The 15,178-nt window shown below is 42.8% G+C and overlaps 1 protein-coding gene across 4 annotated transcripts; it reads right to left on the reverse strand.

The window, feature by feature from the left end:
* Positions 1-93: 93 nt before the first annotated feature.
* RNF185 (ring finger protein 185) lies at positions 94-14,329 on the reverse strand. Of its 4 annotated transcripts, none has more exons than XM_030285302.4 (7): positions 14,144-14,329; positions 8,592-8,822; positions 7,045-7,063; positions 6,298-6,410; positions 5,722-5,776; positions 3,695-3,812; positions 94-2,575 (listed from the first exon to the last, which is right to left on the reverse strand). In XM_030285302.4, the coding sequence occupies exons 2-7, from the start codon at positions 8,771-8,773 to the stop codon at positions 2,478-2,480; spliced, it is 585 nt and encodes a 194-aa protein (XP_030141162.1). In that variant the 5' UTR covers positions 8,774-8,822; positions 14,144-14,329; the 3' UTR covers positions 94-2,477.
* Positions 14,330-15,178: the final 849 nt, after the last annotated feature.

Below are 15,178 nucleotides of genomic sequence, written 5' to 3' on the forward strand. Positions count from 1 at the left end.
CCCGCCCGCAGCCCCGCCCCGCACGTGCCGCGGCCCCGGGCGGGCCCCGCTCCCGCCCCCGAGGCAGCGCAAAGGAACGGCGGCGCACTCCGCTCAATGTAAAACCATTTTTTAATTCTAAATCACTTTCACAACAGTGAAAATTAGTGAGGAGCAACGGTAACGCACTAACCGAGCCGTCCGGGCCGGGTGCGGTCGGGTTACGGGAAGGGGTACATACAAAAGCACACCAGGGAAAGGGGGAACCAAGCGTTAACACTTTTAGACTATTTCATCCTTGAATTGCCGGAAAATAAGAGCTCTCGGTCATGCTTCTGCAGCCTTCTCTAAATCCATTATCTCTTTCACTCCTAGATGGAAATTCCCCATCCCCAATCCATTAAAATTCTGGTTTTTAAAATGTATTAATTAAATATATTTCTGTACCTCTTGAATCTATTGCAGTCACTTCTCTATCCTCTTTACGGGATAAAGGCTTCTCCTCCCTGCATAACCTCTCAGCATCGAGTTTCTCCGTACAAAAGGAGAAGGAATCCATCCCTTACTGTCACACCCCATCAGCAGGTGGTGCTGACTGCGCAGGAGAGGAAGCCAAAGCTGCGACATTGTAGGACAACCAAACAAAACAGCCTTTCCTCCTGGGAAGGGCCCCAGTTACCAAGTTACACACTTGAGAAGAACCCTGTGCCAAAGTTCAGCTACTCAGAAGTGTCACACAACAAAAGCTGAAGCACCACCTCAACTATAAATAGCTGAGCAATATATTCTGTCAGATTATCATTAAGTCAGGTATAAATCTGACATGACAAAACACTGCAGAAGCTTTGCAACATTCTACTTGCCAGATGGAATTTTGGAGGTAGGCAAGTTAAACTTCAGTCATACTCTGCCTTGACGCTAAAAGGAAACAGTTTATAATTACATAAATAAACTTCTATAACAATTAATTAAAGGTGTCCTGCCGAGGAAACTCTTCCATATGCTAAAAAAATCCCAAGGTATTGAAATGAAGTTTCTATTAACTGATTTGCTTTTCAGTTTTTCTGTCTACTGCCAGGGAAGTCACAACATTCATCTTGCAGGAAATCATTATGACTATGAGTGGCCGGAATCAAAAAAATCTATAGACAGTAAGAGGAAAAAAAATGGAATTGCCTAGTCAGAGAAATATGAACTGTTCATCTTGCTAGGGAATCTCTCATACCTGTTTTGAAGGAATCTACACAAATACATCAGGAGTACTCTTTAAAGCTGGATACCCAACAGGATCCCAAAGCGGCTGCAGACTGCTCACCTTCTGAAATATCCCCTCAGCACATTAATAGTTGTGGTCTCCTCCAGCACTTCAAATTAAAATCTTTGGTAGATTTTAGCTGCAGAGACTGTTGCGCTGTAGTTCTGCTGTGGCACGGGAGAAGGTCTGTGTGCACCTGCAGAGAGAAGGTCTTCCAGATGTTCCCTACTGAGCATGTGCTGGCAAGGGCAGGATCTCGTGTCTCCTCCTGTGTAATTTTACAGTATGACAAGTTTTACCTCAAAACTCATGTAAAGATGCCTTTTATTCCTCTCCCCAAACAAGCTGATCTCAGATCTGTAATAGGATTTTATCTGGAGTACATGACCTTCTGTAGAAAGTCTCAAAGCCTTGAGAAAGATAAATGTCGCTACAGTGACGAGGCTGTGAGGGGATTATCCACGAGTGCAGCCACAGGTGCTGCGCAGAGCTGGGGAAGACAACACTGTTTGTCAGTGAGGAACTGGGCTGGGTCCAGCAGCCCCACCTGGCTCCACAGCCAGACAATCTTCCAGTGGATGGCTCCAGCATGCTCAGGCTTTAAAAAATTGCAGCATAAATATGTATCCCTTCTTCTAACAGCCATCAGAACCATCAGGAAGGGTTTTTCATCACACCAGGAAATAACAGACGGAAAAGAAACCAGTCTCCAGGCCTGGTTCCGTTTGCATCACATGCTGTGCCCCAGAGAGTCTCAGCAGTGCTGCAGATGATTTCCTGGAGAAGGTCAGATGTTGATGGAGACATTAAATAACATCTGCAGCTCTGGCAGATCCATCGTGGTTGCAAAGCAGGAGACACTGGTGACACTGGAGAAGTTTCCTTACCTGCCCAGTCTGCGCTGGGATAACTGTGTATCCCACAGACCTGGTGTCACTGATTGGCACAGGATTTCAAAGCAGCACTCCCTTTCGGAGTGCAGCTCAACGCTAGGCCCATGGTTTGTGGCAGGAACCTGTTGTACAAGATATCTGAGCTGAAATACATTTTTAAACCAATGTTTTAATTACCAACTCTGGTGCAAAATGTGAGATTCCTCATTGTGCTGTGGTACCACCAGTTCCTGAAGCCCATAGGTAGCTATGGAACCAGACACCAAGAAGTTTAAAATGGGATGGGGATGCAGTTTGTAACTGTTTCAGTGGCCTTGTTGGTCATGAATATATAGAATAATGGAAAAGATTTATGCAATCAACAGCCAGAACATTATCACCAGTGCCACAAACAGGAAGAGGCGGGAAAGGAACTGCTCATCCACATATTGAGGAGTCCCTGGAACAGCTGGAAAACAGGAAGTAAAAAAAAAACAAACAACAGTTCAGCTCCTTCCTTTTCTCTCGGATTGTGTATATTCTGAATATAGTATATTCATACACTGAAAAATATGCAAAGGATCTGCTTGGTGAGAAAGTTGCTACTTCCTACCCTCAGCCTGGCTGGCTGTATGGGCAGATCAGAAGGAAGACAAGTATCTTGAAGCAGGATTCCTTAGTTCAGTCCCACCCCCAGCAGATTTTCAGGGGACACTGAACTATAGCTAACAGGGAGGATAATTTGACCCAAGGACAGCACAGGACCATGGCAACGCTGGTGTGATGTGAAGAATGAGTTTGTTCCTCATAATTCCCGTGCCATATGAATTTGCCAGATTTGCCAGGTATAACCTTTCACAAAATAAGTTCACAAAACCCTGGGCAGTACGTGTTCTTGCTCAAAACAGATTCAGTTTGTCTACAGTGAAGATGGGGAGGAGGTTCTCTAGGGATTACTTCATCGTTAGAGAGCAAGGTCACCCCTTGGAGTAACCAACTGGTTTTTCTTAACCGAAAACGTGAAATAATTTCACTGGAAAGTTATTTCTTGCAGAATACAGATGACTGTCTCAGAGATAAATTTCTGAAAAATGAACAATCTTTGCATTTATAATTTGGTGGTACAGAGCACCAGTTAAAATTTTTCCTTTTCATCTTTCAGGAAATGGTACTTTCCTGCTGTTTTTAAAACTGGGTCTCCTTCATACACCCCTAGTGACTTCTTTTTATTATTATTAGAAAGTCTAGTCCAATTTGTCACATTTTTCAGGAAAAGTCTGCTGGTGTACCAGAGGAGACATCTGAATTAGAGGAGAGTAGTCTCCAGTGCCACTGTTTCTCTGCAGTCACTGGTCTCCCAGGAGGGCCTTCAGCAAATTATACAGAAGTGACAAACTTGCTTCTTTTATAAGTCTGTGTACAAAACATACCAGCCACAGACCACGCTCTCTACAGAGTGTTTTTGCCCTCATTTAGTGGTTCTATTGACAACACTGGTTACTGCTCAGAATATTTTGCCATTTAGCAGGTTATTTAAGAGTTTGTAAAATGTCTGTCTGTGATGGGGCAGGAGAAGGATCCGTGGTACCTGGAGGAGGTCGCCCATCGTTTATGTTGAATGCTGTTGCAAATATACCAAAGGGAAACGCCCCAATTCCAAACGACATCTGGAAGCCACCATCACCAAACCCAAAGCCCTGGAATCCCTGCAGAGAACAAAGAACAGAAGACAAAAAAGGTAATCACTTAGAGCCTATTTCAGAGTATTTTGTGGAGGTGCAGACATTCCCTCTCACTGGCTTTGCCATGGCAGAAGGAGGGTCACGCTGTCTGGCAGCTTTCAGTTTGACACACTTTTGTAGAGATCCCCCTAGCTCTCCTGGGTTAAAATGTTTCAGACAGCAGGAAATTCACCCAAAGCTTGAGAAAATGAAAACTAGCAACTGCAGTTCTTGCTTGAGGGCCACAAATTAGGACAGTGCTTTTCAACTGTAACCTTTGTCAACTTAAAGTAGTAAGTATCTGCCAATGTATCAAAATCACCAGAAGGAATTCACTTAGAATGTCTTAACAATGTATCATGTGTTAACAGCTGTTAGCCACATAAGAAAGGTACTTAAGAAAATAACCTAAATTGATATTTGCGATACATGTGCATCAGTTAAATACTCAGTGAAATTATAAATTCCCAGTGGGATGCATAGAGCATTTTAAGGAAAACCACAAAAAAATTTACCATGGGAACTCAAATTAAGGTGGCAAAATAACCTGGGACAGGAATGCAAGACATAAGAAAGGATGAAAAAAAGGAAGTTACAATGCAATAACACTGACCTTGAGCGACCCAGACTGAAATACCACATCAAGTCAAAAGATAAGTGCTCTGAATTTAGATGAATCCCGCTCTGCAGAAGCAGTGTGCTGTTTGAGAACTGACTGTGTGTGAATCTAGGGGCTTTGTGTCATGACTGTGGAGGGCCCACAGCTCTGTAATCCAGCAAGCTGTCCTCTCACCTCAGAATTGTAACAGTGATACCAGTTCTGAAAGACCCTCCGGTTTATCACCACCAACAATGGGAGGACAAAGATGGTTTTACTTATACAATAAAAGCCAAATGTTTCTTGGTTGAACCTTGATTTGAGGAGTTGGTCTTTTGACCATAGTCTTCTCAAACATTTTGCCACTAACTCTAGGGACAGCAAAGCTCTCTGTGGCAGGTACAGGATATGAAGAGAATAGCACCACTACTGCCCTGCTTTCACACCCCATCCCTCTGATTTACAGCAGCACCACCTGAAAGGTTCAAGTAAGGTACAGGAGCTGATTTAATAAGGCAGCAATGCTCTAGTGAGAGAGAACAGCTGAGCTCCCAATACATTCAATACAGAAATGCACCTTAATCACACCCTGCAGAGTTGTTTGCTCGAAGCACGAGGGAGACAATCCTCTCCAAGGACCCCAGGCTGAGTTACATGGAAATGTGCCATTGTTTCATCAGGTCATTGCTTGCTGCCATCGTGCTGAAGAATGCTGTGGTCTGTCCTACCGCCTACTCCCATGTCTGCTCCATCTGTGCCAGCTGCTGTTTACATTCACCCTATGTAATCTCCTCAACAAAACCACTGATCCCTCTTCAAATTAACATGCATCCAACAGATATCAACTTCCTCTTGCTTGTAATGCCATGGTACAGTAACATCCCATAGAAATGAGAGAAGCAGGTGTCAGTGTCAAAAATCTAAATTAATACATGGATTAATTAATGACACGTATGTTTTGACAGAAATACACTTGCACAACGAATTTTCAAAGCAAAGTGTTCCTTGTATTTAAACATGGAAAACAATCAAGCATTAAAAGCTTTTCCAGTGATACCGCACTGGGCTGCGTTCATGAAGCACGATCCAAGACGGGCTGTTCTTTGGGATGCTAAAGGGTACCACAGGAATGGAGCTCTCTGCCACACCACAGCTACCAATGATTCATGAACAACCAGCTGGGGAAGCTGCAGGATCCTCATGCAGGTTCTCTCACACACATTATGTCCTCCAGGGTGAATAAATACCACTAGCAATAAAAACAACTAAACCACTCAAGCTTGTTGGATCACTTACCCCTCTGTTCTCTGGTTCAGGTCTCTGTCCTTGGGGTCGTGGTGGAGTTTTCTCTCTGCAGGAAGTGGTGAAATTAGCTCAAGTGCAAGGACATGTGACAACAGTATCTGCAGTAGCCTGGCTAATAATGCAGAATCACCATAAGAGACAGTCTCCTGGAGCCATCCAGCAGAGCTGGAGCCGTGTGTGAGAGAGCCAACCACGCAGCTTTGGACCTTCAGCAGCACATAATGCTGTATTTTTGAATAACAAACACCCATTGCAAAGGCTAAAAACTGAGGATATGAACATTTAATATAAGATTCTCTAGTCAGATAATAATCACTGCAACCTGCCACTTGTAACTGATAATTAACACTTGATTCAAATTAAAATGAATTGCCAGTAGAACAAGAAATGTGTGCAAACCCAGGCCCTAAAAAAGCCAGAAATATTTAGCAGAAATATGAGATCTATGTCTTTTGACAAAGTATTTAAAACTGTGAATCCAGCATTTTAACAGCTTAATCTTTTGACCCTAAACTAAAGTTTAATCTTTAATTTTCAAATGAAAAGAGTTGCATTTAGGTTTCTTACCTGGGGTCCTGTTGCCCAGTGCTACCTCTTCCATACAGAGGAATAACTTTATCTCGACTGATTCCTGCTTTGCACACAGGACACACTTGTCTGTTTGGCCTGGTCTCTAGCCACTAAAAGAAAGGAAATTATAAGAAAACCACTAAAATGCCACAAAAATAACTATGCAAAACCTGATTTGCAGCCAGGCAGGAAGACTGTAGCAATTTCTCATAAAGTTCTGGAGCAAAACATTTTAGTAAGTGCCAAGTACTCCCCGAAGTGGAGTTGGCACTTAGGCTGTTCTGATGGGAACAACTTGCTGATGTGTACACATTCAGATCTGTGCTGGAGTAAAATAAGTAATAAAAAGTCCTACAAAGGCCAAGGGCTAGTGCAGATAGCCTTCCTGTCATCCACCTTCTCTGTACTGCTACCACAATGTCAAACACTATGCACACAAAGAGAAGTACACTCAGCACTTAAACGTGCAAACTAAACCCTGTAAGCTCCAACAACAATTGTACCAAAACTACAATTATGCAGGGTTTAAGAAACTCAAAAGTGGAGGCAAGTGGAACAGAATCTAAGTTTTCTTGTTGCTCAAAGAGCAGATTGCAAGCTGTTGCACATTAAGCTGCATGAACAGGTTGTGACTGCCCTGGAGAGAAAAGCACATTTGAAAAGAGGGGGATATTCCAGAGAACCAAGGGCTTTATTGAGCAACTGGAGCTGATGAAAGACAAAGTAAAAGAAAACCTGTCTTACCTGGTGTAAACAAGGCCAACTGTGAGCATTCCCAGGACAATTTGTTCACAGAGCAGAAAAAGAGAGGAAAATAGAATTAGTTACTGAACTCTATATGACAAATGTGCAGCGGACAGGGATAGTGCAGCTTGGTGACAACAGAATCCTGGAATCCAGCTGGGCCAGTTCTGTAGCCTCCCATTAAAATAATTTTTGCAAACGCAGCCCAAGACTGATCTCCACTGGGTTTTTTTCAGGTTATGCAATCTAAATTCCTAATGTGGTTCTGTGTATCTCCTACTCCTGGGTCCTCATCCACACCAAAGGCCCAGACAGAGCCTGCATTAATTTTAGAGTTTATTGTACAAATTTTCTCTTCTAAAACCATGAAAAGCTATCCTAAAGTAAAGATGCAAATGAGCAAGATGTCAATAATGAGACTTTAGGATCTTAGAAAATGAGCTGAAACATCAGCCACATTCACAGAATCAAAGGAATAAGTAAGGCTGGATGGTACCTCAGGTAGCCTCTAGTCCAACCTGATGCTCAGAGCAAGGTCAGCTATTGAGAGCAGACTCAGTTGCTCAAGGCAGAGAAATTCCCATTATATAGATTAAATTGCTATGGTAAATTAAAAAAAGGTCAAAGATAAGCAACTACAAGATAAAACTGCTAAACAGCCATCTGCTTTCAAAATGGTCTCAGTAACACCATACAGACAAGACACCTGGTACCTTTAAGGTTCCATTACTCCAAATCCTTTTGTGCAATAATTTAATGTTATTTTATCTTAACATGCCCTAAGTCAGTGATTTTCCATCTCCCCCAAAAAAATCCTGGATTTTCAGATTCTATGTATATTTTCACAGGAGAAAAGCACTTTCAGGTTTCTTTTTTATTAAAGAATTAGCCCACTGTGTAAAATAAACTCCAACCCCCCACATTTGGCCATGTCAACCCTTAAATTGTTCACATTTAAGAAAGGGTATATTCAAACCAAGTTACCCACATCCAAAATTCTGCACATGTATTATATCTGTGCTGTACATTATTTCTAAGTCAAATTAAAGAACTAAAAAGTCCCTAACACAAGCACAAAATCATGGGAAAAGAGAAATTGCCCATATGTAAAAGCTTATTGCCTATTTTTTTCTTTTTTATGGTTTCAAAGGAAAAAAAGACCAATCTTATAGGAGAAACTACAATTTGGCCTGCAGAACCCAGATATGCAGAGGTCAGAAAGGAATTCAGGTCTAAAGAACATATCTGTGCTAGGCCAGACAGCACAAATAAAATAACACACATAAGCAAACAGTATCAATGAGCACTGAATTGTGTGTGTGGGGCTGCTTGTTTGTTTGCTTTCACACAATAATCCAGCAGTACAGGGAGTTTAAGACACAGGAACCCCACTCCTGAAACACAAGCAAAGAAAGCCGGCTGAGGAGCAATCCCAAGCTTCTCCTAAACCAAACCCACAGTCCCTCCTCTAGAATTACAAACATCACAGGTTTTTATGGGATCAGATAGATGGTATTCTGGCTGATGTGTGGGGCTGCAGCACTTACCAAAAGAGGTGCCCACACAAGCTGATAACAGCATCCTTGGCAGTGTCTAAACAGATGTTGCATTCAAAAGTGTTGTCCTGATTAGTGTTGTCCCCAGAACCATTACTGCTACTGCTGCCACTGGTCCCTCCAGTACTGGAGCTCTTTGTTGATGCAGAAGTTGTGGGTCCTTTGCTTGCCATCCTCAAGGACTGCCCAAACAAGGTCAAGAAAATTTTCTTGGAATCCTAGCTGTGAGAAAGGGTAAAAACCAAACAAACCTAAATAATTATTGGCATTATGAACATTGTATTCTGGCCCCATTCCAAACTGGTAGTGATTTATCTAAGAAGCTCTTGAATCCTGTTGTTGATGGTTTTAATTTAACATAGCCAAGAGGGATCTTTTTTTAGAAACTAAGCTACTTTACAGTCCCACAGTATGACCTGGTTGATGTGTGACCTGTGTTTTACTGTTACTGATAAGCATCCACAGCCAAAACAACCCCCCTGTATTTTCTCATAAATGCCTTTTGCTGTAAGGAGAAGGAGCTCACCTAGTCATATATGCTCTTCCAAAATTCAACACAACTTATAACTGAGAGGAAAGTCGGAAGCAGAATTTAATCATGAAGTAATAAACAGTTTGAACAGACTGACAATGCAGAATTTTCAGTTCAAGGTTTGTTAATTTGGAATATAAATGACAATAATGGCAAGCAAAGGTGGCTTAGAATTTGCATTCTCTCCTGAGCTGTATATTGCTGCTATCACAGCAGTGTTAATAATCAAACATTCCTAGTACTTTCAAACTATTAAACATTTCTAATCTAGTAGCAAAGTAGTAATGCAGAAGTATTAAAAATTTTACCTTAATATGCTTGAATTTTACTTCCATGCTTTCATCTCTCATTAACATTATCATATTTACCAAAGAACAACATTTATTTTATTTCAGAAGCAACAACCTCTACAGTGCAATTCCTTTATATGTAAATTCCACAGTACCTAAAACTTTGAGACTGAGCTCAAGGCATTTGCATTTCTAGAAACATTTTTGCCAATACAAGATTTGCAATCCAACAACTAAGAGAGTTTCAGTAGCTAGAGAAATTAATTCACTAAAACAAAAATGTTTAAAATATTTCACTATGCTTTTCATGAAACTCTAACATCATGTTGATGCTGCAGGAACAGGAATACTTACATAAAGCTGTGAGAAACCAACAGGTGATTCAGATTATCTGAATTTTTTGCAAGTGTACAAACAGTGAAGCATTTCCAAAGGGCAACATGAATTTTTCAGAAGGTAATTTCTTTTCCAACTTACCCCCCAAGCACTAAAGGCTTTCCTTAGTGTTGCCTCTTTGTAGCAGAGCTGCAGCTCAGCAAACTAAAGCCTCAGGATTTCCAGCTGTTATTGCCAATGGCTTTTTTCCTACAATACAATCCCACTGCATGGTCAGGAAAGTATCACACCCGGGCCTTGTGAAGAACTGCAGCAAACACTCAGTTACAGCAGGTGAAATCTATCTCTGCAGAGCTTTTTCACTCTGTTACATCATTTTGCACAGTGTCCCAGAAGAGCAGATTTGTATTCACAGATGCTGCATTTCAACATACGCTGCTTTCAGTAGTGCTGACTCTTAGCATTTCACACCACGACTCCATTTACACTCAGTTCATTGTACAGAATTAAAATCCATGTTAGATCAAGGCAGATGGAAATGCTGCCAACCCACAAACTGTATGCCAAAGACACTTGGATTTTTCACACATCCTTAAAACCAGAATCTTCAGCCTGTCTTGCTCAGTAGTTAAGTGAAAACTTATCAACTTGGACCTATATATATTAATATAAAAATTGAGAAAACCTCCTTGAAACTAAGGAGCTCAACACACTGTAAAAATACTGCATCCCTTTATGGAGTGGTCACAAGAAACATCTTGACATCTAAGACAAGGAAAGGATGTGTACAAGCAAATAAATAAATACATTCAGAGTCCCTAATACCAATGTGGAAAAGAAGTTCCTTTTTCCAAATTAAATTCTGTATCTTAACACAATGAATCTGAAGACTTGTCAAAAAGATAAAATCTGTATCTCCACAAAAACTTACTGAAAAAAGCCCCCAGTTTTAGTTACTACAACAAATAAATAAAATGTTATGAAGAAGGATGACAAAGAAATCCAGAGAAATATCAGTAATGATATGGAATAAAGATGGCTTAGACAGAAGAAAGATTAAAATGACGTAATGCAACAGGCACTGAATCTCCTTTCCTAGAACAGGGTCATTCCTTAATCTCTGCTGGGGATCCTAAGTATTTTTCATTGGCTGATGGGGCCCAGTGACCTGTTATGATATAACCAATTTAAAATCGCAAAACCATAGCAAAATGCAACAGTAAAAATTATAAAAGCCTTCTTAAACATTTGCTCTTGTCCCTGGAATATCCCAGTTTAACACAACTGGTCTGTAACAAGTGCTGCTGGGCTCTGTACATCTGCACATAGATAAAGAAGCAAACGTGAAACAGCTTCCACTGGCTAAATTTACATTTGAAAATCATATAATGTGTAGCTTGTGAGTATACTGTGAATCCTAAAGTAGGAATTCAACTGCAAATGGAACTTGTTCTGAGTACACAATGAGCTCAAAATCGAACAGTCACTCAAACTTCTTAAACTCTGAGACAAAACTCTCTACGGAAAAAAAAACAACAAACAAACCATATGCAAATCACAAACTAAAAAAATCAACAACTAACACAACAGGCCAAACCAACCCCATTCTCAATTTGCTTTAGAGTTTGGGAGGAAGACTGTGAGTACACTGAGATAGAACATGACTTCTGGGGTTAAGTAAACACAATTGAGGGATGCCAGTCAAGGTTTGCTACAAACTTGTCCTTCAGATCAGGTCTCCAAATCAACCCTGGAGGCATGATGAGCAACAAACAAAACAAGGGAAAGGATATAAAAATCAGCTGATACCTAATTGCAGGCTCTGAGATCTTGCCTTTTCTCTTTCTTACTTCTTTGCTCTCTACATATTTACAGGAAAACATTATCTTTGTTTCATAAAAGCCATCTGGATTAGCTGTTTATTTCCTTTAAACCACAATCCCTATGTTATACCCCAACAGGTTTTTCTGAAAAATGACTGACGTTTACTACAGCCAAGAATCAAGAGTGGCAGCAGAGGAACAGTTAAGAAACAAGGAACTCATTTGCAAGTAGGCTTCCTAAATAAATACAGAAACCTGGTGGAGCGTGAAGACATGGAAGTGGAGGTACATGAGAGGGTGGAACTCCAAAAGGACCTGAACGTGTGGTGACAGCTGAGAGCACAGGAGGTCCACGACAAGAGTAAGTGCAGGGGACTGGGGATGTCCATGGGCTGGGTATGGATCTCACTAACAGCCAGGCAGAAAGAAATTTTCCCCTAATATTTTAAAAACTTCATTTGTGAATCTACTGTACACCAGGAAAGCACGAGCTGAGTGGCTACTGTCAAGGATCACACTTCTGAACTCAGCAAATGACTGCATTTGCCAAAGTACACAAAGTACACTGCCCAGCCCTCAAAACACAGGAAAAACACTTCAAGACAGGCTAGGGGAGTTTTCACCATAAGTTAAGGTACACAAAAAAAACTTGCTGGAAACAGCATTAATTCAATGCTAATTCAACCTGAGAAAGGCAAAGAGGGACTATAAATCAGAAGCTAACTTCACCTATAGAAAACAGTGCTGGAATACGTGTTCACAGCATGACATGAGGATGTCTCAAGTATTTAATTTTTTTCATGAAAAATGAGAAAAAGTTCTGGTGAGAATATAGAAGTCTGGCTAGTTTATTAACAAAACCCAAAGTTTGTTCCTCTTTGCCATAACAATGAAATAAAAAGAGCAGCACTGTTGGATGTCAATTCCACAGGAAAGACCCTTTTCCATATTTCTTTCCTAATAAATTTTATTTTAGCTAAGATTACTGAAATTTAAATAATCTAAATCTGTTTTGGTTATGAAACAAGTTCTGATTTAGTTCCTGAACCTTTTGCAGTTTAAATCAAAAAGAAGATTTGTCAGTGTATTTTTCTTATCCCTAAGATAATAGTGTCATTTTCTGACACTGAAAAATTTTACAAAAGGAAAATTCAAATTAGAAAATCAATTTAAATCTAAAACTACTACTGAGAGCTTATATAAATATGCCCACTCATAAATTTAACAACAATCTGATACTTAACATATTACAATTGCCCGTGCTTCAAGTACAACCAGGTAACTTTAGCTGAAAATTGCTGACAGTGCCTAGAAGAAAGTGCACTGACTTCTTGACAGTCGTTTTAGATATTTTTAACAAACGAATGAGTGTTCTGTTGTTAATCATTAAATACATATTTATCTCTCACTACCTTTTTACTCTTTTGTCTCCCCCAAACATGTTACATTTTAACTCCTTGGAAACATTTCTCAAGTTTCATCTTTCCACTTCCGGTAACCTGTATTGGGCACCTGCATTTTAATATCACCACAAAGTGGTCCCAAAACATGAATTCATGTGATCACTTGCTCTTGCAAAAGCAGCCATTTGCCTTCCAGCCCAACGTGCCCTTGCTGGCCTCGTTTCATGAACTGGGATTCTGCAATGCACATCTGTGTTACAGTCAGTGCTGCCAGGCTGAAGGGCTCTTTTGGGAACACCGAGGAGTCCATGTACCTTGTAAATGCAAACAGCAAAAACCCTCAGGTGATTAAAGAAACTGCTTTTTTTTTATCCATTCCATAAAGGTTTAATATAGACTCCAAGAAAAATCTTTCAACAAAGAATTTATCCTCTTACCTCACAAAGTCCAAAGGGGAAAAAAAAAAAAGGGAATATAACCAGTTGGGTAATGCTGCCCCAGCGCTTTCCTGGTTTGCAGCGCCGTGTGAGACAGACGTGCCTGGCTAACCCAGGTTAGCAGCAAAAATATCAAATACAACAGTTATTATATACAACAGACGTGATTTAAGAAGTAACAAGCGAGTCTTAATATACGAGCAAATCTCAAAATATATCCGATGTCCCGCACCAGCAGCTGACGCCCGCGACATACCCCGAGCCATACCCAGAGCCATCTCTGGCTGCGGGCGGCGGGTCCGGCCCCGCTCAGCGCGGCGCCGGCACCTGCGGCAGCCCCGGCAAAGCCCCGGAGCTCGGGGACACGCCGGGCCCGCCGGCCGCGCTTCCACAGGCACCGGGCGAGGCCGGGGCTCCGCGGCGTCCCCGCCCCGCTAACCCGGAGCGGGGACGGCTCCGGCCTCCCAGCGCCCGCGCCCGGCCCAGCTCGGCCTCGGAGCCGCAGCCCGGCTCCGGCTCCCCACACCGCGCCCGGCCCGGCCCTGCTCACCGGCGGCTCCCGCCGCGCCCGTGCCGAGCGCCGCTCCGCCGGGCCCGTCACCTGACCGCCCGGAAGCGCGGCCGGCGGAAGGGCCCGGCCCCCGCCCCACCGAGCGCGGCGGCTCCGCGGGCCGGGCCGGTGTCACTGCCCGCGGCCCGCCTCAGCCCCGGCCCCTCGTTACCGTGGGCTGCTCCGGGGCTGCTCCGCCCGCGCTCGGCCCCCGCCGCGACCCCCGGTCCTGCGGGCGTGGGCGGCTCTGCTGCCCGGGGAGGGGCGGGGGCCGCTCCGAACGGCGGCTCCGGGCGCTGCCAGGAGCTCGCAGCGAAAGCTCGGCCCAAGCAGGAAGGGAGGAAAGAAAAGGAAGGACGGAAAAGGAAGGACGGAAAGGGAAGGAAGGAAGTTTGAGGGAAACGAATTGTTGACTTAGGAGTGTAGAGTGCTAAGAATCTGAGCTGAGAAACGGGTTCAGGATGGAAAGAATCTGAGCTGAGAAACTCCAGGATGGAAACGGAAACAGAGAGCTTGATAAAGGTATTTAGAGATTGATAAAGGTATGTATACAGTTGTGAGAAACAAAAGAACCAGAGGGACCAAAGCGAGGGAGAGGAGTTGACCTGCCCGAGAAGGCATTTCTGGAGGGTTTGTCCCAGCTCTGAGGGCACCCCACCAGTCCTGAGAACTCCAAGGTACAAAACAGCCCGAAATTGCTTGTTCTTTTACACAGTGGAGAATGGGTAAATCCTAAACCAAGGTCTTCCACTATAGCAGGTGAGTTTTATTAGGGAATAGTGAAGAAATTAAGGGAAGTTAGTGCCAAGGGAGCCCGTCAGATAGAGCCCAAGGATATTGGCAGTGGCCTGTCTGCTGCCAGGCAGCCTGAGAGTGCAGAGCTCTGGTGTGCAGGTTGGAAGGTGCAAGCCAGGAAGTGTCCAGCATGATAAAAACAGTTATACGAAATCTTCCTGCTGTTTTCCTGCACGCAGGCTTGGCAAAACCCACAGCAAAATGGTTATCCAGAAGCCCACCTAGAATCACCAAACACATTGTATCACACCAGAAAATTTCAAGGTGACTTGAAAATGTAGCACGTAACGTGACAGTGCTGATGGCATGAGGAGCACACAAAGCAGTCCTTCCTACCGGCAGAGCGGTGAAAATCTCTGGCAAAGCAGCTCTCTCGTTTTCCACCAGCAGGGCTTGGCACAGCTTCTATGCT

Source organism: Taeniopygia guttata, chromosome 15 (assembly GCF_048771995.1).
Source record: "Taeniopygia guttata chromosome 15, bTaeGut7.mat, whole genome shotgun sequence".
NCBI lineage: Eukaryota > Metazoa > Chordata > Aves > Passeriformes > Estrildidae > Taeniopygia > Taeniopygia guttata.

Bases quoted from the DNA above. Each gene is read 5' to 3' on its own strand.
- RNF185 (XM_030285302.4), bottom strand. From the start codon at position 8,773: ATGGCAAGCAAAGGACCCACAACTTCTGCATCAACAAAGAGCTCCAGT. The intron at 5,777-6,297 runs GTAAGAAACCTA...CACTTCCTGCAG, and splicing joins ACTGGGCAACAGGACCCCAG to AGAGAAAACTCCACCACGAC. The intron at 2,576-3,694 runs GTACCACGGATC...CCTGTTTTCCAG, and splicing joins CGATGGGCGACCTCCTCCAG to CTGTTCCAGGGACTCCTCAA.